At 45.3% G+C, this 26,764-nt stretch overlaps 1 protein-coding gene across 1 annotated transcript; it reads left to right on the top strand.

Moving 5' to 3' along the window:
• Window positions 1-403: 403 nt before the first annotated feature.
• LOC113451773 (cytochrome P450 2J2-like) lies at window positions 404-26,764 on the top strand. Its single transcript, XM_087933625.1, has 9 exons — window positions 404-574; window positions 4,699-4,861; window positions 13,090-13,239; window positions 13,437-13,597; window positions 14,181-14,357; window positions 22,593-22,734; window positions 23,954-24,141; window positions 25,410-25,551; window positions 26,327-26,764. Exons 1-9 carry the CDS (start codon window positions 404-406, stop codon window positions 26,509-26,511), a joined length of 1,479 nt encoding a protein of 492 aa, XP_087789751.1. The 3' UTR covers window positions 26,512-26,764.

Below are 26,764 nucleotides of genomic sequence, written 5' to 3'. Positions count from 1 at the left end.
AAACTGCTGACCTTTCTGATCTACAAGCTCAGCATCTTAGCCACTGAGCCATTGTGTTCTCCCCCGCCCCCAAAGAAAGTGACTGTGGGTGTTATGCAATACATGACTTTATTCCCTAACTGCTTTGGCTCCCACCCCACCCCATGTCCTTGATTCTAAAAAAAAATAATCTCTTCCTCTGCTACTTAAGTGGCATATGGTCCGAAGTATGTGAATGAATGTGGCAATCTCTTGTTGACAAACTACCAGCGCTAATTACACAGAGCATCAAAAGACACATTGCTATTAGTTTCCAATCAATGAAGTACAGAAACCAGGAAGAAAAACAAAAAGAGTTGGATAAAAGGAAGCAACCACCTCCAGGTCAACTTGGAAGCATCAAAGGGAAAGATCCGGAAGGACAATGATGGCAATAGGGGCAATTTTGTTCATTTTGCTGCTTACTCTGCTAATTCTCTTCTTCCTGAGACAACTTTGGACCCGAAGACATTTGCCTCCCAGTCCTTTGGCTCTGCCATTCCTTGGGACCTTGTTGGCAAATGGGATAGGACTTCAAGAAGATGTTTTGCTTAGGGTAATACCATCATTTTAATTATCTTCTTTGTACCATAGTTATGGATAAACATACTAACCTAGAGCAATATTCTTGCATGATGAGGAATTTAATCAAGTGATGGTGATGATACTTGATTATTTTTGCCGTCATCCCAGAATATTCAAGCTGAGACCTGCTTTCCATCGTTTCACAGGGCAGGATGTGAAAAAATAGGGCAGGATGGAAGGAAGGAAGGAAAATATGTACAAACATGTAATGTTTGTAATTATTGTAATTCCTCAAATGCAATGAATTATATAAGCCATAGGTACAATAGTATGTGTGAAAGACTTTGGAAGATGAGACAAAGAAATGCTGCCGATAAGAGAGAGCATAGCACAGATCTAGACAGTGGCAGGGCAAGAAATTCAGAAGATACCCTGACTAGTTTCTTGGACTGTAAAAGAGACAGGGGGAAGAACTATTCTTTCAGACTTGCAAGATTCTATTAATGTAGCTTTACTGTAAAATAGAATTGGATTATCTGATCATGTTCCCTCTCTGGTCTACCCATGATAATGGATAACATTAGGTCTATTTGTCAGGTTTCCAAGTGATGAAATCCATTTTAAAAAAAGAACAAAGTCCATCTTCCAAAACAATTTCTTTTATTTAGGAAAGCATCAAATTGCCAAAGTCCATGGTAATTCCGGATCTGACCCAACCTGGAATTACCCCACAATATTAAAAGTTAGAAACAACCCCTAAAAGTCACATTCTCCAATAGAAATAATTCAACGTTGCTTGATGTCCTAAATCTCCACCTCTAGGGGCCTAAGCACAGACAACTCATTTTCCCACAGGTAGAAGAATCACCTAAACAACTCTCTCTATCTCCAAGCCCAAAATCCTTCCCCTCATGACTACCACAGAGAAAGTAAGGAAAAGAATATATACTAAGCCTAACTAAAATGGCTACACATATGTCAATTTTGGGCTTGACACTATTCTTATCATTTCTATTCTTATAATTTCATATATTTATTTTATTCATTTATCAAAGTTATACATTGCCCATTTCATCTAAGTGACTCTGGGCAGTTTACAAATAAAAGCCATACAGCCATATAAATACATAGATTCTTGCAATGCAAGCGACACAAGCCTTGTGTTCCCATGGGACATGTGGGTGGCGCAGCGTTGTGTTCCTGTATAGCCTGGATTAATTGGTTTTGGGGTGACATTCCTCTGCGGACCACCAAAATTTTCTCATGGACCACCAGTGGTCCCTGGCCCACTGGTTGGTGACGACTGCTCCACAGTATCTACATGACTTATACATCACATGGAAGTTGCTCAATTTTTGTTTACAACTCACCCAATAGTTGTAAACTATATGGATGGTATTGCTGTTGTGGCCAATTTTTATTCAGGTTACAACCCATCAGATGAAGAACAATTCTTCAGCCCAAAATCCTGTAGACCAGGGGTATCAAACTCAATTTCATTGAGAGCCACATCAGGGTTCTGTTTGACCTCGGGGGTGTGGGTGTGGCCAGGGTGGGCATGGCCAGCTCAACATCACTCCTGTCGGGGGCGCCTGTGGTGGTCTGAGCACTCTGCCAGTGAAAACAGGCTCCCAAGTTCCATTTTCGGTTGCCACAGCCTCCTGCAACCTTCTGCCAGTGCTTTTTCACTGGCCGAGGGTTCCAGGAGGCTGTGGCAGCTGAAAATTGAGCTCAGGAGCCTGTTTTCTCTGGCAGAAGCACTGCAGGCAGGTCCTTCACTATTTCCAGGGTGGTCCCATGGGCCAGATCTAAGTACCCAATGGGCCAGATCCAGCCCCTGGGCCTTGAGTTTGACACCCCTGCTGTAGAGTGTCCTATCAATATAACAATCAGTTGGAAAATTGAAGAGTTTGTGGCTTTAAAAAGCACAGGGCAAAGAGGTTGAGAAAGCCTCTGAAAATTATCTGAACTGTAGCCTTCAAAAGATGTGACTCATGAACAGGCTCTTTCAAACAACCACTGGCTCACATTTCTGTCAGTCACAGGAGGAGTGGGCAATAAGAAGACCCTCTCTCAAAATCTTTTTTTATAGAACTAAATAAAATGATATCCAAGTTTGTCTGGTTGGGCAAGCAGCCACGTATTACAATGAAACTATTCCAAGATAATAGGAGCAGAGGCGGTCTAGGACTACCAGAATGGGAGCTTTATTATCAGGCACGGTGTTGAGTTGGATTAAGGATTGGATTAAATTAAGAGACAAGAGAATCTTAACATTAGAAGGACATGACCTTTTGATAGGTTGGCATGCATTTTTGTGGGAAAATAAAAGTAATATACATACCTATTTCAATCAACAACTAATAAGAGATTCATTTATTACAATTTGGAAAAAAATCAAAGGTAAACACTATACAGAAATCCCATGATAGCTTTTAACCATGGAAGTCATAATACAGTGGTCCCCAACCACAGGGCCCCGGACCAGTACTGGTCTGTGGATCATTTTCTACCAGGCCGCCGGTTTGCTGGGTGCCACCATCTTGTTTCAACGAGAAAGTGTTTCCGGGTGAGCTTTTCCGGTTGGAAAGTGGCATTTGGGTGCTGAAGGAATCCTCGCGCCTTAGTTTCATCGAATGGGGGGGCGGCTTCGAATGAAGAGCCGTCCCTATGGTGGAGGAGATTAAGAAAGCACAAAAAAGGTACAAAGGAGGAGTTGAAGATGGCGGGGAGAAGCGGGGGACGGCTGGCTGGCCAGTTGCTCCGCTCGCCTTGCCTTGGTCATGTGTGCTGATGCCGGTACCAGCCGTGGATCATAAAAGGTTGGGGGCCACTGCCATAATACATCCAAATAGATTAGACCTACGGAAAATGGTAAGCTATGAAGAATTATTAGATAGCCAAGGGAAATTAAAATCAAACGAAGAACTGAAAGAAAATGGCATTATAATCAATTGATGGCCATATTTGCAAATTCAAAATAAATATAAAAAAGACTCAAAAGATTTTGGATTTGACAAAGGGCAGAACCAACTAGATAAAATATTAATGGGACCGGAACAAAAACTTATAAATAAAATATATAAATGTTTATTAGATTTTAAAATGGAAGAGGAAATAGTCAAAAGTACAATGATTGCATGGGCACAGAATTTTGGATACACTATAGAATTAGAGGAATGGGAAAAATATGGAATATAAATTATAAATTAATGGTATCTGCCGCATACATATATATATAATGTTTTATAGATGGTATTTAGCCCCAACAAGATTGGCAAAAATCTATTCCAATATGAGTCCTAAATGTTGGAAGTGCAAAAAAGTTGATGGTACATTTTATCACATGTGGTGGATGTGCCCCGAGGCCAGGACATACTGGATCCAAATTAAAAATTGGTTAAAAGAGATTACTGGCTATCAGATTGAGCTCAGATTGGAATCCTTCCTATTAGGAATTATTAAAGAAAGACTACCAAAAGAAGTAAAATACCTAGTGTTACATATTATAACAGCTGCCAGAATAGCCTTTGCACAGGTATGGAAAACACCAAATACCCCTAATGAAGAACTAATAATACACAAAGTAACAGAAAGTGCTGAGATGAATATGCTAACAATGAAATTGAAAGAAAAAGACGACTCTGAATTCTTTACAATTTGGAACAATTGGTATCAATGGCTAAAAAACAGAACCAAGAAGGGAGACAAAAATGTTAATTGAAACAACCCTTAAGAAAGTAAAATAAAATTTTGTAAACTATATAAAGATATAAGAATAGTAATTATAGCTAAAGATATTATTTAATAGTAGATAAACGCAATATAATGTATTATATTTAAATCAAAATCTTGTATAGATGCCAAGAACGTCGTTGATACCATGATGTTTTACGATGTAAAAAAAAAAGAAAATTAATAAAAAATATTTAATTTAAAAAAAAGAATCTCTCATCTAAGGCAAGGGGGAATGGAGCCAACAGATAGGACAAAATAGTGGATCTCAGGCAGGAATCTTAGAGAGCGAGAAAAGAATTTTAAAGAGCAGAGAACTGCATAATTCAGGATTTAGGGAAACTGTTGGTAGCGTAGGGTAGCTGCACAAACCCTGTTTTATTTTATTGTAATATTTCTCATCTTTGATTCCCCTGGCAGCATGTAAAACGATATGGAAATATATACTCCATGTGGCTCGGACCTTACCTTGTGGTCGTGCTGTCTGGATTCAAAGCTGTGAAAGAAGAAATGACCAGATTCTCAGAAGAATTCTCTGATCGACCAAATGATCCTTTCTTGACTGCTTTAGGAAAAGGAATGGGTAGGTGCAAATTGTAAGGAATTGTATCTCAATAACCATCATACTATTATAATTTGTGGTAATATTATTCAAACCATGGGGGGGGGGGAAGAGTAAGACATAATAAACAAAATGATTTAAAGGCACGATATAAGCAAAATAAATATTGCTTAATTTACTTTCTGCCGATCTCACCAACTTTGTCCAATACAAGTTTCTCCATCTTTCGCTTCCTTTTGACATAGATAGATAGATAGATAGATAGATAGATAGATAGATATAGAGATATAGAGATATAGATAGAGATATATGCAAAATACCACCTACACATCATCACAAAATCTCCACAAACATAAAGCCTACAAACTTGAAATTTGGCACATATGTTCCTCTTGGCTTCTAGTGCTCATTAAGAAATTTTTTTCAAAATGACCTACAGAGCATTACTATTTCCTATATTATTATTACTAACATGCTCTGATGCTAAGGATTTCTACTCCACCTCTGCACCTGAAAAGAAATCTGTTCCAAATGCAAAACACTAGCAGAGGAGAGGAGTTTCAATTTCAGTTTTAGTTTCAAAGTACCAAGCAGCTTTACGACAGAACAGTTGAGCTAAGCCATGCCCAGGCTCCTTGCTGTCTCTTTCTTGTTCATGCAGCAAATACTGTTTCATACCCGAACAAAGCTGAATACCATACATATAAATACCCGTGAAAACTTAAGAAGACATATATATATGGTATTCAGCTTTGTTCGGGTATTTTCCCACATCATTATAGTTGTGCTTTTAAAGTTGTAGCAACATTTCAGCGGAATCTCCTCTGCCATCATCAGGCTTCTGTATTGTGTTCGTCTGTGAGTCAGACTTTCACAGCCATTTCAGTTTTAAATTTGGGGCTAGCCTACTGCTGTGCCAGAATGTTTTTTTCTTCATCCTGATTGGTTGGGATTCTTGGTCTATGTTTATTAGTCTTGGAGTTTGCTGTGTTCTACTTGATTGGTGTTTCTAATATCTTCTGTCTGTTTTGTGGCTTTTTTTGTCTTAATTGGCTGGCAACATTGTGTTCCTGTATTGGAGGCTTTTAGTGCAGCTTGGCTCCAGTCACAATATGACTGTGAAGCCCAATCACATTTTCAGAGTTACAGCTACGAAGCTTTTTGGGTGAAAATCAGGAACACTTACCCAATATTGTGGGATGAAGTTAAGTTGCTTCTTATAGCCTTTCCTTCCACTTACTTAGTGGGGAGGGGCTTCAGCGTCGTCCAACAGATCCTTTCTAAGTCAAGGAACATGTTGAAGATCACTGAGCACGACAATTTAAGAATAAGATTAACAAAAATGGTTCCAGACATCAAGAAATTGGCATCAGCTCACCAAGCACAAGGACAAGCATCCATTGATATTCTTTTTTTTATTTTTGTGTGCATACATTTTCTTTGTTAATGATTGTCTCAGCTCTGTTGTAGATTGAGGGAATGAGAGGCTTAGACCAGAGCATAAGTGGAACAGGCTTTATTCAGGGAATAAAGGGTCGTCGCGTCTGCTTACTAACAGGCAGACCTGGCTAGCGAACGACGACTGGCTCAGCCCGACAGCCGGCTTTTATAGCCGACTGTCAAACGGAGCCAGCCAATGGGAGCTGCTCGTGCTCCCGCTTAAATAACGGACCTGGTTGGAAACCCCAACCGGTCCCCAAGACATAACACCCCTTCCCCCTAGATGGGAACACATATAGTCCTTGAGATACGCCGGTGGTCTGTGTTGGCGACCGGAGCGACGTAACTCGGGAGAGTCACTGGGTGATGACAAGTTCGTGGAGTCCTGGTCAGAGTACATAGGGGGGCGAGCTTGGCTCGGTGCAGGCTCTGGAGCCCGGTGAAAGTCTCTGCCTTCGGGTTGGGTTGGAGAATAATCTTTGCCTGAATGGCGGACGCCTTCGCTGGGGAGAAACGGTGGCGTCTCCGGCTGGCAGTCCCGGTCTACTGCCTGCTCCCTCTGCTCCGTTGGAGATGGCTGGTCTGCCTGGGAATTCTCGACTGGACCCTGGTGCTGAACCTGAGTGCTGTCCGGTGGAGACGGATCTGGGGTGGTCAGGCTGCTCCGTCGTCTCCGCAGCTGGTCCAGGTGCCTCCGCCATACACGACCGTCTTCTAGCTGGACCCAATAAGATCTCGGACCTGTGACAGCCACGACCCTCCCGGGCACCCACAGTGGATCCCCCGCGTAGTTCCTGGCAAACACTAGGTCCTGTAATGCGAAATCCCTGGCCAGACTGTCAGACCCCAAAGGGGTGCCCGGGCAGTAGTGGGGGTGTAGCCTGTCTAAAGTAGTCCTCAGGCGTCTCCCCATTAGCAGTTCGGCCGGGGATTTGTTCGTAACTGTGCATGGTGTGGTATGCTGGCTCAGGAGGAAACGAGACAGTTTAGAGTGCCAGTCCTCTTGGCCGAACCGGGCCAGAGCCTCCTTGGCCGATCTGACTGCCCTCTCCGCCAGCCCGTTGCTAGAAGGGTGAAAGGGGGCCGTGAGGACGTGTCTGATGCCCAGATTGGTGACATACCTGCTAAATTCACTCGAAGTGAACTGGGGGCCATTGTCGGAGACCAGGGTGTCAGGAAGCCCATGAGTCACAAAGAAACGAGTCAGTGCTTTGGCAACTGCTTGAGTGGTGGTCGTCGGGAGTAATGCCACATCGATCCACTTAGAGTACGAGTCTACGACCACTAAGAAGGTCTTGCCATGCATTGGCCCAGCTAGGTCGATGTGAAGCCTTGACCACGGGGCATTGGCACTTTCCCACCTGGTGGGCGTGGCGGCTGGCGGGGCTGCCCTGGATTCCTGACAGGGACGACACGAGCTTACCCACTTGGTGATCTGGTCGTCCATCCCTGGCCACCAGACGTAACTGCGAGCCAACACCTTCATCCGCACGATGCCTGGGTGGCCCTCGTGCAGCACCTTCAGGATGGGAGTGCGAAGGGTGGTTGGGATGACGACTCTGGTACCCCACAACAGGCATCCCTGCAGCTTGGAAAGCTCCTGCTGGCGAGTTTTAAATGGGGTGAAATCAACTGAATAGTTAGTTTCGCCACCCCTCCCCACCCAGTCCAGAACCTGGGCGATTGTTTTGTCCACTTTTGAATGGGCCGCGATGTCATCGGCAGTCACTGGCAGTTTGAGCTCATTGATCTCGAAAATAGCATGCACGGGGGCTGGGTCCTCGACTGGTGCTGGCAAGGGGCATCGGCTGAGGGCATCTGCATGGCTCAGGTTTTTTCCACGACGATAGACCAGTTTGTACGAGTAAGCCGCCAGGAACAAGGTCCATCTGGTCATCCTGGGGGACAATACCTGGGGGGTTTGCTTGTTCCCGGATAACAGGCCTAGAAGAGGCTTGTGGTCTGTTACTAGTTCGAAATGGTGTCCGAATAGAAATTCGTGGAATTTTTTGACTGCTGCTACTGCAGCCAGGGCCTCTTTATCAATTTGGCCGTAATTACGCTCAGTCGCTGAGAGGGTTCGTGAAAAGAAGGCAATTGGTGCTTCGGAGCCATTAGGAAGTCTGTGGCTTAAGACAGCTCCTATCCCAAAAGGGGATGCGTCTGCAGCGAGGACCAGGGGGAGGCGCTGGTCAAATTGAATTAATACAGCCTCAGAGGTGAGTAGGGATTTGACTGCTTCAAATGCATGATTTTCCTTGTGTCCCCAATGCCATGGTGAGTTTTTATCTAAAAGCCTGTGCAGTGGTTCCGCGACTGAGGCTTTGTGTGGGAGGAATGAAGCATAGAAGTTCAATAAACCCAGAAAAGCTTGCAACTCGGCTTTGTTGGTGGGCGTGGGCGCCTCATGGATTGCCTTGACTTTAGATTCCACCGTGTGGATGCCTGAGGCGTCTAGCCTGTAACCTAGAAAGTCCACCTGCCTAGTGGCGAAGGCACACTTCTCCTGTTTTAGTTTGAGGCCATGCTGCCTGAACTTCTCTAACACTGCTCTGACTCTCTGGATGAGCTGGGGTCTGTCTCTGGCTGAGACCAGAATGTCATCGAAGTATGGCACTACACCAGGGAGGCCTTGGAGAATTCGCTCCATCAGCGATTGAAAGATACCTGGGGCTACACCTACGCCAAACTGGAGACGTTTACACCTGAATGCGCCTCTGTGTGATACTATAGTCTGTAAGTCAGCTGTTTGATCGTCAACAGGGAACTGTTGGTACGCTTGTGACATGTCCAGTTTGGCGAAAATATTGCCAGGTTCGAATGTATGCAATAGGTGCTGAATAACTGGAACAGGGTATGCGCTAACCTGTAAGTAACGGTTTATTGACGTAATCAGCACAAATTCTCAAATTACCGTCTTTTTTAAGTGGGGTGACTATGGGGGTCTCCCATTTGGCGAAATCAGTGGGTTCAATCACCCCCTGTTCGAGGAGTTTGTCCAGTTCCGCGTCCAATTTTGGGCGGATGGCGAATGGTACCCTACGTGGTTTTAGGCGGATGGGAGTTGCCTGGGGGTCTACTGAGAAGGAAATGGGCGTGCCATTATAACAGCCTAACCCGCTACTAAAAACGTCAGCGTAGTCTGAGAATAAAGAGTCAGTATCGGAAGTTGAAACAGCATGGACCCCCGTTACACTAAGGCCAAGAGAGGGGAACCAATCCAACCCCAAAAGACTAGGCAGGGCACCATTAACAACCACCAAGGGCAGATGGCCTTTAAAGGTTTTGAATTGGACTAGGAACTTGCCTTTCCCGAGGACAGGAATGTTCTTTCCTTGGTAGTCTCTCAGGGTGAGGCTGCACCTTTGTAGCTGCTTCCTAGCCAGCCTGGGCTGGATCTTCTTAAGCGTGTCCCAGGAGATGATTGAGAGCACTGACCCCATGTCCACCTCCATGCGGCAGGGTTTACCTTCTAAGGAGACAGAAAGTGTGATTTTATTGGGGGTATGAAACGTGTGATTCGCGTGGTAGCAAGTATAGCAACTCTCTACTTGCCTTTGGGAACCAGGAGAAGAAGGAGATTTTTGAGGAAGAACGCGCGCAGCTTGGCAGACTCTTGCGAGGTGACCTTTCTTGTGACAGTTGTGGCAGCTGGCGTTTTTGAACCTGCAAGATGCCCGGGCATGGGAACCTCCACAGGTCAGGCACAGAAGAGTTTGTTTCGGGCCGCTGTTGTTTCTCTGCCTGGTTCCTACCTGCGACTGTCTCACCGGCTTGAGGCGATGAATGTCAGAGTATTCAGTAGGGCCATCTTCACTCACCACTTCTTCAGAGTGTATGGAGGAAGTGCTGGGCTTGGGTGCGGTGCCCTGGATCTCGGCTGCTGACTGGGCTGAGAGTTCAGCAGCCAAAGCTTCCTCAACGGCCTGGGGAAGGTTTAAATCTTTCCTGGCCAACAGGCGTCTTTGGAGCCTTAGATCTCTTACCCCACAGACGAGCTGATTGAGCAGCATGTCGTCCAGATAGTTCTTAAACTCACAGTGAAGAGCTGCTGCTTGCTTCCTCATTCTGAATGCGAAATGTCTAGCGATCTGGGACGGTTTCGGTGAATAGTGGTTGGAAAGTGTTTCCAGCAGCTCAGACCATGGAACATTCTTGATCTCTCGTGGTGCCAATAGTGCTGTGGCGGTATCGTAGACTGCAGCCCCGCAGTAGCTGAGGAAGTATGATTTCTTCCTCTGCTCCGTAGCATCAGCCAATCCGATGGCATCGATAAAATGGTTAAAGCGATTCTTGTACGAATCCCATTTTTCTTCATCAGGTTTGAATGGTGGGAATGCCGAATTGACATTCATTCTGGCTCACTCAGTCTCTTGGCAGACTGGTTTGTCTCACTGGGTGTTCGTGGCCCTGTTCTTTTTGCTAACCGTGAGCGTTGGCGGCTGTGGCTGCAGCGCCCTTGACTTGCTCAGTGACTCCAGCCTCGAGGAGGCAGTTTGTATTTTGCGCTCTCTGCGAGCGTTTGGCGGCTGTGGCTACAGCGCCGTAACTGACAGCAGTTCAAATTTCGCGCCCTCTGGAGAGCGTCGGCGGCTATGACTGCAGAAGCCATAACTGACAGTAGCTTGAATTTCGCGCTCCCTAGAGAGCGTTGGCGACTGTAGGCTACAGTGCCGGACTTCGCTTGAGTGGCTGAATTCAAACGACAGCGGTTTGAATTTGGCGCTCTTTTGCGAGCGCGGGCGGCTGCGGCTTCAGCGCCCGACTTTCACTAACTGTAGCGTTCTAACTCGAGTGGCTACAATGCTCGTGACTGAATTTGGTGCTCCTTTGCGAGCACGGGCGGCTGCGGCTTCAGCGCCTGACTTTCACTTGCTGTAGCGTTCTAACTCGAGCGGCTACAACGCTCGTGACTTTCACTCTGGTTCAGCAGCGATCTGAGCCTGAGCTCCTTGCGAGCGATACGGCTGCGGTACAGCACTTGTGATTCCGTGACTTCAGCTCTCTTGAGTGCTTCTGGCTAGCCTTCTGATCCCATCCTCGTCGCCAGTGTTGTAGATCGAGGGAATGAGAGGCTTAGACCAGAGCATAAGCGGAACAGGCTTTATTCAGGGAATAAAGGGTCGTCGCGTCTGCTTACTAACAGGCAGACCTGGCTAGCGAACGACGACTGGCTCAGCCCGACAGCCGGCTTTTATAGCCGACTGTCAAACGGAGCCAGCCAATGGGGGCTGCTCGTGCTCCCGCTTAAATAACGGACCTGGTTGGAAACCCCAACCGGTCCCCAAGACATAACAAGCTCTTATCATTGTATTTGTTTGCATTGGATTTCACATTCCAGTTTGAGTTTTTGGCTTCATTTTCAAATTTTTCTTGTGCTCTGTAAAACATTTTGTGTGTCTCTTTGTATTGTAGTGTTTTAGCGTGCTCCAGTTCAATATTATATTTTGGTTTCTCAGTTTTATGGTTTCAATTTTATTTTTTTTGTGCTCTTCATGTAAACTTTTTGTGTAGATATATATTTTTTTCTTCAGTTTAGGCATTAAATTTGTCGCTCTGATTTTTGTTGCTTTCCTTCTGAAAAAAGTTTCTTTGTGTCTTTCTAACCCTTTTTACAGTGTGCATGAATATATATTTTCCTTGAATCTTAATTTAGTTTCAGAGTTTTCATCTTGAAATTGTTAGTTCCTGCATTGCGGTTTGTTCTTATGCCCTTTTTATATTTCTTTTTGCGTCTTAAAATTCATTTGTAATTAAATCATTAAATGTTACTGTTTTTTTTCGGGCATTTCATTTTCTTGCAATTGAAATTTGTTTTCAGTGGTCATTGCATTTCATTGTCTTGAATAAATAAGATAATAATGAAATACATGAATCACGAAGTTTGGGAGTAAAGTGATGGGTGGCATCAGAATTTTTCACACAGTTGAGATATGGGGAAAAGACTGGAAATAAATTATTTGCATCGATATGTCCTGATGACAATTTTAAAGAAAACAAAAAATGTGTTTGCATAAATTGAAGAATTATTTCCCTGTGTTGTGATTGAGAGGATATTTGGGGGGAGGGGGGTGATTATAACTTCCTCAATGGCTCAAGGGGGCAATTATTTCAAAAAGGTTAAGAACCACTACTCTACAGTACTCCACAAAAGGGCATTTGTAGGGGCACCTCCAGGGGTGGGATTCTACCAGTTTGCACCTATTCGCTAGAACTGGTTGTTAACATTCTAAGCAGTTTGGAGAACCGGTTGTTAGAAGAAATTACTGGCCTAATCCTGTAAGGAAGGCAGGAAGGAAACATTCTGGTGTTGCTTACAGAAACTGCCTCTCTGTTAACCCTTATTACATTCTTGGCAGGACTAGACTTCCTGTCTCAGGAACATCTCTGGAGGTTGTTTTTCCCCTCCTTTGCTGGTACTGTGCTTGTATGGAGTGACCATTCAAAGTTACAATGGCACTTGAAAAAGTGACTTATGACCATTTTTCACACTTATGACTGTTGCAGCATCCCCACAGTCATGAGAGGCCAGGTGAGGAGATGTGTGCCTCGATGTGAGTGATATTGAGTTGGCCACACCCAGCCAATAACATGACCACCAAGCCATGTCCACCAAGCCACACCCGCCACCTAAGCCACACCCACAGAACCGATTGTTAAAAAATTTGAATCCCACCCCTGGGCGCCTCCCTGCACCAAATTTGATATTTCCACCTGAAATCTAGAGAGATGTTTGGCAACAACTAGATCTAAGCAGTTTTTAACATGAATGTTATCAGGAATAACTTCTTGTCTGCTGATGCCCACAGGAATTATTCTTTCCAATGGCCACACCTGGAAACAGCAGCGACACATTGGCATCACTTCTCTGAGGAAACTCGGCCTGGGGAAGAAAAGCATTGAGCATCGAATAGAAGAAGTTGCTCAGACATTGATAGACAACTTTAGACAAACAAATGGTATGTAATTTGGGGTAATAACAATGGCTCAAGTCCCTATCTGCAGAAATCTTTTCCATTCTGAGCATTTCGAATAAAAACCTGTGTATTTGATTTGATTTTTCTATTTCTCAAACAATTAGTTCCAAATTCTTTTCCTTCTCCCCCTTAGAAATCATGTTCCCTAAACATTCATTATAAAATATCTTCATTTGCAGGACAACCATTTGACCCTTCATTTCTGGTACTAAATACAGTTTCTAATGTCATCTGTGCTTTGAGTTTTGGACATCAGTTTGCTGCTGAAGATGAACATTTCCAGAAGTTAATTCAAGCCCTCAAAACTATTGTGGATTTTTTTGCTGGCTTTTTCCATATGGTGAGTTATTTCTCCACAAGAGAGACAAAACTCCCCCTCAAACCTATATTTCCTCCAGTATTTTCATGTAGTCGTGTAAAGCATGGAGGAAGCCTTGCAACTACATGCTCTGATGCTAAGGAGTTCTACTCCCCCTCCCTGCCTGAAAAGAAATCCGTTCCAAATGCAAAACACAAGCAGGGCAGAGGAGTTTCTGTTTCTGTTTTAGTTTCACAGCAGCAACCAGCTTTAGTACAGAACAGTTGAGCTAAGCCACGCCCAGGCTCCTTTCTGTCTCCTTCTTGCTCACACAGCTAAAACTGTTTCAGTTTCCATGTTTCAGTTTCCAAACAGCCCTCAACTCTCCCACACACTGACAGGGCACTAGCCAGATGAATACCGATGGATGCTGTAGGCAGAGGCACAATTTTTCCCCTTATTTTCCTCCCCCAAAACTAAGCCCGATCACATAGTTTCATAGTGGGTCTAGAGCTAGTCTGTTTATATTTTTTTATTCGTAAGTGCTGTCTGTTACTGTCAACTGCTGAGAGTTTTCTCTAATTGTGGTGGGAAATAAGTAACTTTTCCTCTTCCTTTTCTGTAGGTATATGATTTGTTCCCCACAATAATGAACTACCTCCCAGGCCCCCACAAGAAAGCCTTGGCTTCTACAGCCTGGATCCTCTCCTTTGCAAAGCAAGAAATACAGAAACACAAAGAATCCAGCTCTCTTCATGAGCCACAAGATTTTATTGATTACTATCTTCTTGAGATGGAGAAGGTATGAATTTATTCTAATTCAATACATGGGCAAGGAAACAAGGGAATTGCCATATTTTTCAGTGTATAAGACACACCCTTTGGGGGACGAGCGGCCTGCCACCTCCAAGTGGTGTTCCCTGGATGCGCGAAGCCGTCAAACGCTGACCGTAACTGAGAGCAGACCCTCCGACGACAGGCCCACGCGACAGGCCGGCTGGAGTACTCAAATGCCGCATCAACATGGTGAAAATGTCCACTACAAAACACACGTCCAATGCTACCGCGTTCGGGGAACCGACGGGCACAGGAGACCATTGGCCTGCGCCAAAAATCAACGAAATGGTCCACGCGGAAAGCACGGCGCACCTGCACCGTGTGAGAAAGCTATGGCGACTGCGTCCGGGTCCGATGCGCACGGAGACTACCCGATCCGTGTGAAAAAACGCAAGCGGGGAACAGAGGACTGCCAGACGCTCAAGGTGGCCACCTGGAACGTGGATTCGCTGACTGGACGCTCGACCGAGATCGTCAGGGCCATGCGGGACAGGAAGCTGGACATCTGCTGCCTCCAGGAAACTCGCTGGAAGGGCAACAAGGCTACGACTATAGACGGCTACAAGATCATATACACCAGCTGTAAGGAAAACCGTGGCGGTGTAGCTGTGGTTGTCAGTCCAAGCTGGCAAAGTTCCGTCGCAGAAGTTAAGCGCCTCACAGAACGACTGATGATAATCGTCGTAGCGACCGAGAGGCAGCGCCTACACATCTTGTCTGCCTACGCCCCTCAGACCGGATGTCACGAGGAGGAGAAGGATACCTTCTGGGAACTGCTCGACATCCAACTCAGGCAGATCCCACACGAAGACGACATCATCATCTCGGGCGACCTGAATGGTCATGTAGGGCGGGACAAAAACGGACACCAGTGCCACGGTGGGCATGGCACAGGCGATACGAATGAGAATGGCCAGAGGATCCTGGACTTTGCTGACTCCCATGATATGACCATCACGAATACCTGCTTCATTAGGCGAGAATCTCAACTCCTCACCTACCATAGCAGAAACGGGAGCCACCACACACAGATCGACTACATCATCGTACGACAAAGAGCCGCTAAAAACGTGCTCAACGCCAAGGTGTACCCGCATTTAATCGAGCAGTCAGCACAGGCCGCTGATGGCGAAGATCAGGATCAGCAAGCCCAAGACCAGGATTGACAAAAGGAATGCAGACCAGCCACGAATCAAGTGGTGGAACCAGAAGAAGATGGCGGGACCCCTCATCAAACCGGAGCAGCTCCTGCAGATGGTCGACGGGCCACAGGAAGCGTGGTCCATGCTGAAGAGCACTGTTCACACTGCCGGCTGCCAACAGCTTGGTTGCACCAAGCCAGGACGGAGACGCATCGAACGAGATACATGGCTCTGGACACCGGAAGTACAAGATGCCGTACACCTGAAGAAACGGCTCTACAAGGCCTTTCTTCAGGACAAGACCAGCGAGAAGCTCTGCGAATACAAGGCGGCCAAAAAGGCAGCCAAGAAAGCAGTAGCGACAGCCAGAAGCTCCCACTACGATGACATCTACGAGAAGCTGAACACGCGAGAAGGCGAGAATGAGATCTACCGCCTAGCCAAAAGCAGACACAGGAAGACCCTGGACATTGACCAGTTTCATGGGATCAACGACGAAAGGGGAAATTTGATCGTCAACCCCAGAGACGCTGCGGAGAGGTGGCGGCAATACTTTGAGAAGATCTCCACCGAGGAGTTCCCACACTCACGAACCCCGCGAGGTGACCCAGTTGAAGGCCCAGTCTCAGGCATTTATGCCAGCGAGGTCGCCGACGCCATCAAGGCCATGAAAACGGTAAGGCAACAGGACCAGACGACATCCCTGCCGACTTCTGGAAAAAGGCACTACCGGGCTCGGCATTGTGGCTGTGCGAGCTGTTCAACAACATCGTCTCCACGGGAAAAGTGCCACACGACTGGTACCGCAGCACCACTGTTCCGATCTGGAAGGGAAAGGGCAGCCCAGCGGACTGCTCCAACTACAGACCGGTCAGGTTACTGTCACACACTATGAAGATCTTTGAACGCGTCCTTGATAAGCGCTTATTCGGGACATCGTCGACATCAGCGTCAACCAGGCTGGATTCATCAAGAACTGCGGCACCACCGACGCCATCTTCGGTGTGCGGATGCTGATGGAGGCTCACAGAGAGAAGAAATCCCGCTCCACACCGCCTTCCTAGACTTGGAAAAGGCCTTCGACCGAGTCCTGCGCGATCTCATCTGGTACGCACTGCGAGATCACGGCGTGCCTGAGCTGCTCGTACAATGGGTCCAACTCCTATACAGATGTCACAAAAGCCGTGTAAAAGCGGCAGCTGGGATATCAGAGGAGTTTAATATTACCGTCGGCGTACACCAGGGCTCTGCTCTCTCACCACTGCTGTTCATTCTGGTGATGGACACAATTACACACGACCTGTACACGCCCGCCCCATGGACGCTGCTCTACGCCGATGATGTGTTCCTGGCCAACCTGTGCAAGGCTGAACTCGAGCACCGAGTCCAACAGTGGCACGACCGCCTCGAGCAGTTCGGGCTCGGCTGAACCTAAAGAAGTCCGAATACCTGACCACTGACAATGAAATGACAGGCTCCATCCACGTGAACGGGCAGGAGCTACGCGCGCCTCCACCTTCAAGTACCTGGGAACTACTCTTGGGGAAGAAGGCCTACTACAAACTGAGGTGGCAGCCAGGATCAATGCAGCGTGGGGCAAATGGAAGTCCGTCACGGGCGTCCTCTGTGACAAGAAGATGCCGATGCGCCTGAAGGCGAAAATCTATAACTCTGTGGTGCGCCCGTGGCCATATACGGCGCAGAGTGCTGGCCGACGACCAAAGAAGTCGAAAGCAGACTCCAGATAATGGAGATGCGAATGCTCCGATGGTCGGTAGGCCTCACCCTACTCGATCGCGTCAGGAACGAAGAAGTGCGTAGACGGTTCAACATCGTGCCCATCCCCACGGTCATGAGGCAGTCCCGGCTACGATGGTTCGCCACGTGAGCCGCGCCAAGGAAGAATCCATCATCAAATCTGTAATGAAGGTGACTGTCGGAGGAGCGAGACCGCGTGGTAGACCTAAACAACGCTGGATGGACACGATCAAGGCCGATCTAGAGATCGCGAAGGCAGACCCGACATACGTGGCAGACAGAGAGGTGTGGAAGCAGTACTCAAGGACATTAGCGGACCTCGCCCGAGCGCGAGACAAACGCTGAAGAAAAAGAAGAAGAAGAAGAATAAGACACACCCTTTCCCCCCACCTCAAAAAAGTGGGTGGAAATCCCCACTGCCTGGAACGGGCCAAAAATGGGACACATGGAGGCCAAATATGGGGTGCACGGAAGCTGAAAATGGGGCCAAAAACAGGATGTGAAGGCCGAAAATGGGATGCACAGAGGTGGCAATAGGTGATGGTGATCCCTGCAGCCTGAAACAGCCAATTGTCAGGAGGCCGATCTAGCCAACAATCAGCTGCTTGTGCTAATCAGGCTGTGCTGAAGCTGAAACAGGCTGTTTGCTGTTTGCTGCAAGGAGGCAAATTGTTGGGGGGGCAGAGGCAGATTTTTTTTCTTGTTTTCCTCCCCCAAACCTCGGTGCATCCTATACTTTGGAGTGTCTTATAGTCCGAAAAACAGGGTACTTGTTGCTGTGTATTAATAATTCACCTGTGGAGATGGTTAGCTGCATCAGGTTTCTGGTTGTGCAACTAACAAGGAAGTCTAGCTTGGTCGCTCAACAGTGAGACACTGATGAAGCAGGTACAGATGCACCTGCATTTTCTGTCTTGTATGAGAAAAGTACATGTTCCTTCTCCTGTCCTTACCACTTTCTATAGAGGAACAATCGAGAGCATCATCTAGACTAGCATCATTTAGTTTGGAAGCATTACTGCTTTGGACAGGAAGGCAGTGCAGAAAATGGTGAGGATGAGCAGAAAAAGATTATTGGTGATTCACTTCCTTCTATCCAGGACATAGTACATAATCGATGCTGGGCAAGGTGCACAAGATTGTCTGAGATGCTACACATCCTCTTCACAACCTCTTTTTTCCTTGTTACCTTCTAGGAGAAAGGAGGCTTTGTAATATCTAAAGCAGAACAGTCACAGTTTTGTACCAAATAGTATCAACACCTTGTGAAATCTTGTTTCCTCTTTCCACCTATGTGTTCAAAATGGACAGTGATTTATATATATCTAAATCAATTGTCCATATGTATATAATTTTGGTTGTAGGTATATAGATGTATGTATATAGCACTTTCTTTTGAGAGCAGCAACAGAATTTCATTTTTAATATGTGCCAGTGTGCACACATAAAAAAATAACTATAAAGATTGTCTTATCTTATCAGCATCTTACCTTACTTTCCCTATCTGACCTTATCTTACCTTATCAATATTACCTTCCCTCATCTTGTTTCTTTTTCATCCAGCTCTCATTTTGAATTTAGTTTATTGAAAGCTGCTCTTAATAAAACTCATATTGCACCTCTGGTTAGAAAAGCTGTTCTACATAGCTTTTAGAAATGATTCTGTGATAATAAAAGTTGGAGTAAAAAATAACCACCTAAAACATTTTATTCAGTGTGTTTGTAATCCATTTATTTGTTTAAAAAGCTCTAATTCTTCCAGAAAACCAGAAAGCACAACCACAAAATGACTCAGGGAAAAATAATGGGGGACAAAACCCTTTTTTACTTCAACTTTCATTTTCCTCCATAGTGACAAGTTTCTAAATGAGAATGCATGCAGGTAACATTGGTTGCTTGTTAACTTTTGTGATTCATACACACTAGTTACAGTTACGCATGTAAACATTTACTGAAGTAACCAATGATAAACTAAAACAATATTCATTAAAGTTCTTCCAAAGCTGAACCTCTTTGGATCTGGCCTACTTTAACACAGACTCTTTAATTTTTACTCTCCTGTATTGATTTTCCTATACAATTACCAAGAACATATTTATTCTCATGGTATTTATTTATTTATTTATTTATTTATTTAGACAAGCATGAATTTAATAATTCTCATGGTTTATTTATTTATTTATTTATTGTGACAAGCATGAATTTAATAATATATATAAGTATAAACATGATTATTAATACATGAAATAGATACTAATAAAAGGGAACATTAAGACAGGGACGATAGGCACATTGGTGCGCTTATGCACGCCCCTTAACGACCTCTTAGGAAAGGGGTGAGGTCAACAGTAGACAGTCTGACGTTAAAGTGTTTAGGGTTAGTGGAAGAAACCACAGAGTCAGGTAGTGTATTCCGGGCATTGACCACTCTGTTGCAATTGAGTTTTGTGTGGTTTACCCTGAGTTTGTATCTATTGTGTGCTCATGTATTGTTGAGGTTGAAGCTGAGGTAGTCATTGACAGGTAGGACATTTTAATAGATAATTTTATGGGCTATGCTTAGGTCAGACCGAAGGCAGCATAGTTCTAACTTATCTAAGCCTAAAATTTCAACTCTGGTGGCATAGGGTTTTCTGTTACGAGTAGAGGAGTGGAGGACTCTTCTCATGAAATATTTCTGGACTCTCTCAATTGTATTAATGTCCGATATGCAGTGCAGATTCCAAACAGATGAGCTGAATTCAAGAATTGGTCCAGCAAATGTTTTGTATGCTCTAGTTCAGTGGTTCCCAAAGTGGGCAGCACCACCTCTTGGCGGTGGTGGGATGACTTGAGGGGCCAATAAGAGGCAAGGGGGTGGCAGGGGGGCACTAAGAGACAAGGAGGATGGCAGAGGAGTGCTGGAGGTGGGTCCCTTGCAGGGCGCAATTCTGCCTGGGTCTCAGGGATGGGTTTCTACCAGTTCAGTAGAACCAGTTGTTATGATTCTCTGTAGTTCAGAGACCCAGTAAATTGGGCCTCTGGGTAGCCCCATCCCTCTCTGCCCGCTTCTCCGTTCCCTGCCCAGGCAGTCCCTATCGCACATGCACAACATCATGCACACGCGCGACATGCCTGCAGCTGTTTGCCTGCCTGCCAGGCCAGCCATTGCTGCCTGCCTTTTGCTGCGGTCCTGCCCGACCTGGTGATCTCCCTGGGTGAGTGCAAACCCCAGTCGCCTTTCCCTCACCACCACCACTTGCCTTTTGTTTTGCCCCTTCCCCCCACCACTTGCCTTTTGCCGTGGCTGCCGGTTGCCTTTTCCACCCCACCACCACTTGCCTTCCACCAGGGAACATGTGGAGAGGCTCCTGTTGGCTCCGGCCAGGTCAGTGGCTGGTTCTATCACCTGCTGCTCCAGCTGGGATAGCGAGAGCACCTCTCTATCAGAGCGAGAAGCTTGCAAGGCCCTCTCCCATTGCAAATGGCTCCTGGGCAGCAGAGAGAAGCAGGATTCAACCAGGCTGCTTCTCTGCCACCCAGGAGCTCTTTGTGATGAGAGGGGGACTTGCAAGCTTCTCGCTCTGCCGGGAGAGAGGCATTCTCGCTATCCCAGCAAGAGCAGGTAAGAGAAGCAGCCTGGAGCCGACACTAGCCTCTCCACTGTTCCTTCCAGCTGGGATAGCGAGAGCGCCTCTCTCCCAGCAGAGTGAAAAGCTTGCAAGTCCCCCTCTCATCACAAAGAGCTCCTGGGTGGCAGAGAAGCAGCCTGGTTGAATCCTGCTTCTCTCTGCTGCCCGGGAACCATTTCCGATGAGTGGGGGGGGACTTGCAAGCTTTTCAAGATTGAGTTTAAGAGTGCCCCATGGAAGAGGCTGTGAGCAAAAGTAGTGACTGTGAGGGTGACGGGGCGTGTGACGTATCCCCTCACAGGTGACAGCCAGTGCTTCGCCTCCTCTTTTCCTCAGAGGCAAGATGTCTGCCTCCCTTCACACTCCTCGCAGAGGGACACGCCCCGCCTTGCTTTCGGCTTCTCGGCTTCTTCCCTGGGGCGCTCTTAAATTCAGTCATGAAGAGCTGGAAGATGTTTCATTTGATTGCTGCCAATTAACTCACCTTGCCCAAGACAGCTGCAACAGAAGCAGGAAAACTGCACCTACTCCAATATCTCTTTCAGAGCCTGAGCATCAACCTGCAGCTCTCTGCTCGTGCGTGGGAGTGCTCTCTTATGTTTCACTAAGCTGCCCAGGGTTGCGTGGATGGTTAGCAGGCAAGCAAGGACAGGTGCTGAGCCTGCTTGCTTCATCCGTATACCAGGATGGGCAGCTCCCTCAGGTGCTGGGTGTTTTCAAAAGGCTGTGCACTGAAAGGTGGGGGACACACCACCTTTAAAGGGGTGAAGAAATGGCTCTCAGGCTTAGGAGAGTTGATTTACAAGTGGAAGTTTCCTTTTTCTCTCTCTCTCTTCCCTGCCAAATCTCTGGGTAGAAATAAAAGCTGTTGGGAGTTTTTGAGCTGGAAGATCATTTACAACAGGGGTCACCAAACTTGGCAACTTTAAGACTTGTGGACAAAGCTGGCTGAGGAATTCTGGGAATTGAAGTCCACAAGTCTTAAAGCTGCCAAGTTTGGAGACCTCTGACTTAGCCAATGCTGATTTTAATGAAGAAACTGCTAACGCAGAAGTGAACTGATCAATAAGTATGATGATTAGGGATTGGGATATTCTCTATTCTAGGTGAATATATATTATATAATCCCTTTGAATGATCTGGAAATACCTCTTACTTTTCAGTAATGTTTGGATTCTCAAGTGACACTGTTGGAAAAGAACGCAACTGCACAATTACACCTAGTGGCAACTACTTCTAAGCTAGAAGATTTAGCAGTGGGTCATGCAAACCACTATTTATAGGGGGGGCAGGCGCTGAGGATGAGTTTATAGCATCAAGGGGGTGGTGAACTGAAAAAGTTTGGGAACCACTGCTCTAGTTAGTAGTACAATATTACTGGAGAAAAAGCTTGGCAGAATTAGGGTAGCAACTCTTAATGCCTTTTTGGCAATGTTATTACAGTGGGCTTTAGCACTTAGATCATCAGAGATGAGAACTCCAAGGTCCTTGACAGAGTGAGAGAAGGTCTTGTCCATCCAGCTTGTATTTTATTTTATTTTTAATCTTTTCTTGCCAATATGTGAGACAGAGCATCTGTTTGTTGAAGTTGATTTGCGGCACAGAAGCAACAGAATAAACACAGAAAATAACCACAGAAAAGCTGCATAGAGTTCATCGTAAATTTTACTTTCATATTTTAAACATCAGAGCAAGAATGACCCCAACTCTACCTACAATGAAGAAAACTTGGCTCAGTGTATTTATGATTTTTTTGGTGCTGGGACAGACACATCCTTTGTTTCCATGAAGTGGGCACTGATCCTCTTGGCAAAGCATCCTGATATCCAAGGTGAGAGATATCTGGGCAGTAGGAACTAGGGCAGGTTCCTAATCATTTAAAATTATTTGAAATATCAACAGCTGTTGAACGATAAACTGCATTTGCTCTTCATAATAATTTCACAGCTGGATTTTTGAACCTTTTTGAACCACAAACACGAGTTTAGCAGGATTAGGGGGAAATCAAGAATATACATATGGAGAGGCTTCTTTGATTTCCTCCATAAAATTCTGAGTGGTGAACCAAAAAGTAGAAATCAATACAGATCTAAAATATTTAACACACTTAAAATGTAAAAATCCACCAGGATTTTCAGGTTTGGTACTTGTTCTCAGCCTAGATTGCGTGTTGAAGTCCAAATTAGAGTATGACGATCGACCCAAGAGGGCTGTTCAAAAATTTGGTTGCGAATATTTTCAAGGCAATTATTGATTTTTTAAAAAATTGAATCAGATTTCTAAACTGGTTGGGATTGAATTCTGACGACTGATTTGAATGAAGGAAATTCAATGGAATCTATAAGTTTGCATCCATTTGGACCAGATCTAATCAGTGCCGAGGAAATGGATTTTTAATCTGTACTCCTTTGTGACACTCAAAAGGAGAATGGGATTACATTTAATTAGAATTAGAATTCTTTTATTGGCCAAGTGTGATTGGACATACAAGGAATTTGGCTTGGTGCAAATGCTCTCAGTGTACATAAAGGAAAAGATACATTCATCAAGAGTCAAGAATCATAAGGTACAACACTTAATGATAGTCATAGGGTACAATAAGCAATCAAATCATACTAGGAAACAGTCCATATAAATCGTAAGGATACAAGAAACGAAGTTACAGGCACAATACAGTCACAAGTGGGAGGGGAGGGGTGATAAGGAGTGATGAGAAGATTAATAGTAATAGTAATGCAGATTTAGTAAATAGTTTGACAGTGCAGAGGGAATTCTTTGGTTAGCAGAGTGATGACTTTCGGGGGAAAAACTGTCCTTGTGTCTGGTTGTTCTGGTGTGCAGTGCTGGTGTATACTGGTGTATAGCGTCGTTTCATGTCTGGGATGTAAGGGGTCCGTAAATGTTTTCACAGCCCTTTTTTTGACTCGTGCAGTATACATTTAATGCCCTCAAAGGATATTCTACAGTATTACTGAGGATTAATATTAGGAAATAAATAAGTGAACCACAATACTGAACATGAAGTTTCTATTCCCATCATTTTTTCCTAGAGAAAGTCAAGAAAGAGATTGAAGATGTGTTTGGCTTCTCAAGGTCAATTTCCTATCAGGATAAGAAGAAGCTGCCTTATACCAATGCTGTGATTCATGAAATGCAGCGTGCAAAGTATGCCTTGCTGTTTGGGGTTCCCAGGCGAAGCACAAAGGACGTGAAGATGAGGGGATACCACATTCCAAAGGTGAGAAATGTGGTCAGGATACATTCTGGTACTCCAACTTAGAAGGAAAAGCAGAATATAGGTAGTCTTCAACTTGTGGCCACTCAACAACTGTTCAAAGCTACCATAGATCCCACCCCTCCCAAGCTAATTATGACCCTGTTTCAAAGTTATAGTCACTACAGCACTCCCACAGCAGTGTTGGGATTCAAAAAATTTTACTACTAGTTCTATGGGTGTGGCTTGGTGGGCATGGTGTGGCTTGGCGAATGTAGCTTGGTAGGCATGGCAGAGGAAGGATACTGTAAAATCTCCATTCCCCACCCCACTAACCTGTTTTCCAGTTCTGTTCTCCTGTGCAGGGCAACAAAAGAAGACCCAGCCGATGAGCTGGGACTCGGGAGGCAGAGAATAGATGGGGGCGGGGCCAGTCAGCGGTGGTATTTGCCGGTTCTCTGAACTACTCAAAATTTCCACTACCGGTTCTCCAGAACTGGTCAGAACCTGCTGAATACCACCTCTGTCCCACAGACACTTGCCCTTATGACCAACCTCAGAGACACTGAAATCCACCCCCTGTCTATCCTTCACCTATCCTGCCTTGCCAGTACCAACAGACACTGGGCCTGCTTTGCCATCCCACTGGATTCCACATACTCCTCCCCACCTTCATCACTGATCAGTCACTTACTTTTTATCATTCACCTCCTTCTTTACAGATAACAGATGATCTGAGTTGGAAGGGACCAATTGTAGGTCATCTAGTCCAAACCCCTGCCCAAGCAGGAGACCCTACACTATTTCTGACAGATGGGAGTCCAATCTCTTCTTGAAGGTCTCAAGTGATGGTGCTCCCACAACTTCCGAGGGCAACTTCTGTTCCATGGGTTGATTGTTCTCAGAAAGTTTCTCCTTGTTTCCAGTTAAATCTCTCCTTGTTCAGTTTCCATCCATTATTCCTTGTCTGGCCTTCAGGTGCTTTAGAAAATAGCTTGACCAACCCCCCCCCCCCCTCCTCTCTGGGGCAGCCCCTCAAATATTGGCACACAGCTATCATGTCTCCACTGGTCCTTCTCTTCACTAGACTAGCCAAGCCCAGTTCCTGCAACCATTCTAGAAGCTCCACACACCATGCTAAGAAAACTTCTCTGTCCGTAACTGTCTTAGACAAATATGGATCCATAAAGGCAAACTATGAATAAAAGTTTCTTCAATATTCTTTGAACTTTTCTGCCTGTTTGCCTTATGAAACTGCTTTGTCTAGTCATCTCATTATTATTTTTTTACAGGGGACCTTTATTGTCCCGGACCTGCGTTCTGTTCTTCTAGATCCTGAACAATGGGAGACACCTGAAAAATTCAACCCAAATCACTTTTTAGACAAGGATGGGAAGTTCGTTGAAAGAGAAGAGTTCCTAGCATTCGGAACAGGTAAATCCAAGAGTCCAAAACAGCTGATTTCAAATTCCCAACACCATCACCACCCCTGAGTTGTTCTGAAGTCATCATGGTCTAAAGAAGAGATCCAGGAGGAATTAGGAGTCCTAATTCCTTCTAGTTTCAAAACTAAGAGTCTGAAATTCCCCTTGGGCTATAAACTGTGATGTATGAAGAAATACTAGTTTTATATTTTTTTATTGATTATATTCCATCTTCGTTATTTTTACAAATAACTTGAATGGTGAATATATCCAACACATTTCTTCCTCCTATTGTCCCCACAACAACAATGGAGAACATTCCAGTGATTTTGGAAATGCCTTGAGTAGATTTAACCCAGGTTTTCAGGCTGGGTTCTGATGGATCTACTACGGACTATGGGCAACACATACATGCACAAACACACATATTTCGAATACACCTTTAGCCATCCTATTTGTTCCATTTGCATGGCCCTCCCAAGCTCCGTTTTCACTGGCAGGGGGTTACAGGAGGCCATCCCAAGCTGAAAACAGAGCTTGGGAGTGCTCAAGCCACAGGCACCGCTGACACAAGTAATGCCAACCTGGCCACACACACCTTGGCCACACACCTCCACACCCCCAGAGTCAAACATAATCCTGATGCTGCCCTCAGTGAAATCAAGTCTGACACCCCTGATCTGGTAGATCTTGAGTTAAATCCTCCTGAAGAGATTTTCTTGCTTATGGGGTATACTCTGCAAATTATTATTATCCCCTTTATGCATGTTTTGTTTCATTTACAGGTGCACGTGCATGCGTGGGAGAGCAGTTGGCAAGAATTGAGATCTTCATCTTTCTGACTAGCCTGTTGAGGACCTTCAGCTTCCAGATGCCTGAAGGAGTGAAAGAATTCAATGAAAAACCTGTTGTAAACTTGACCATGCCCCCACAGCCTTACAAGATATGTGCTATTCCCCACAAATCTTAAACTTATAAAAACACCACACAAAGGATTAAAGTAATTACAGTACTCGTTCAATGGGTAAATGCTTCCTATATGCCTCTTCTCTTAATTTGAGCTTCCGCCTCCGTTTACTCTACACATCTTCAACCTATTGCTGGGTTCACATAACATACTTAACCAGATCAACAAAGGATCTGGAAGTTGTGGCTGACCAATGTAAGCTTGTTTCGTTTTGCCTTTGTTTTCTTTTGGATGCTAATAAAACATATTCATATCA

The sequence above is a fragment of the Pseudonaja textilis genome, chromosome 4 (assembly GCF_049901715.1).
Source record: "Pseudonaja textilis isolate UNSWEBS1 chromosome 4, rPseTex1.2, whole genome shotgun sequence".
NCBI lineage: Eukaryota > Metazoa > Chordata > Lepidosauria > Squamata > Elapidae > Pseudonaja > Pseudonaja textilis.
The sequence above is the reverse complement of the archived record's forward strand: the minus strand, read 5'-3'. Positions and strand labels throughout refer to the sequence as shown.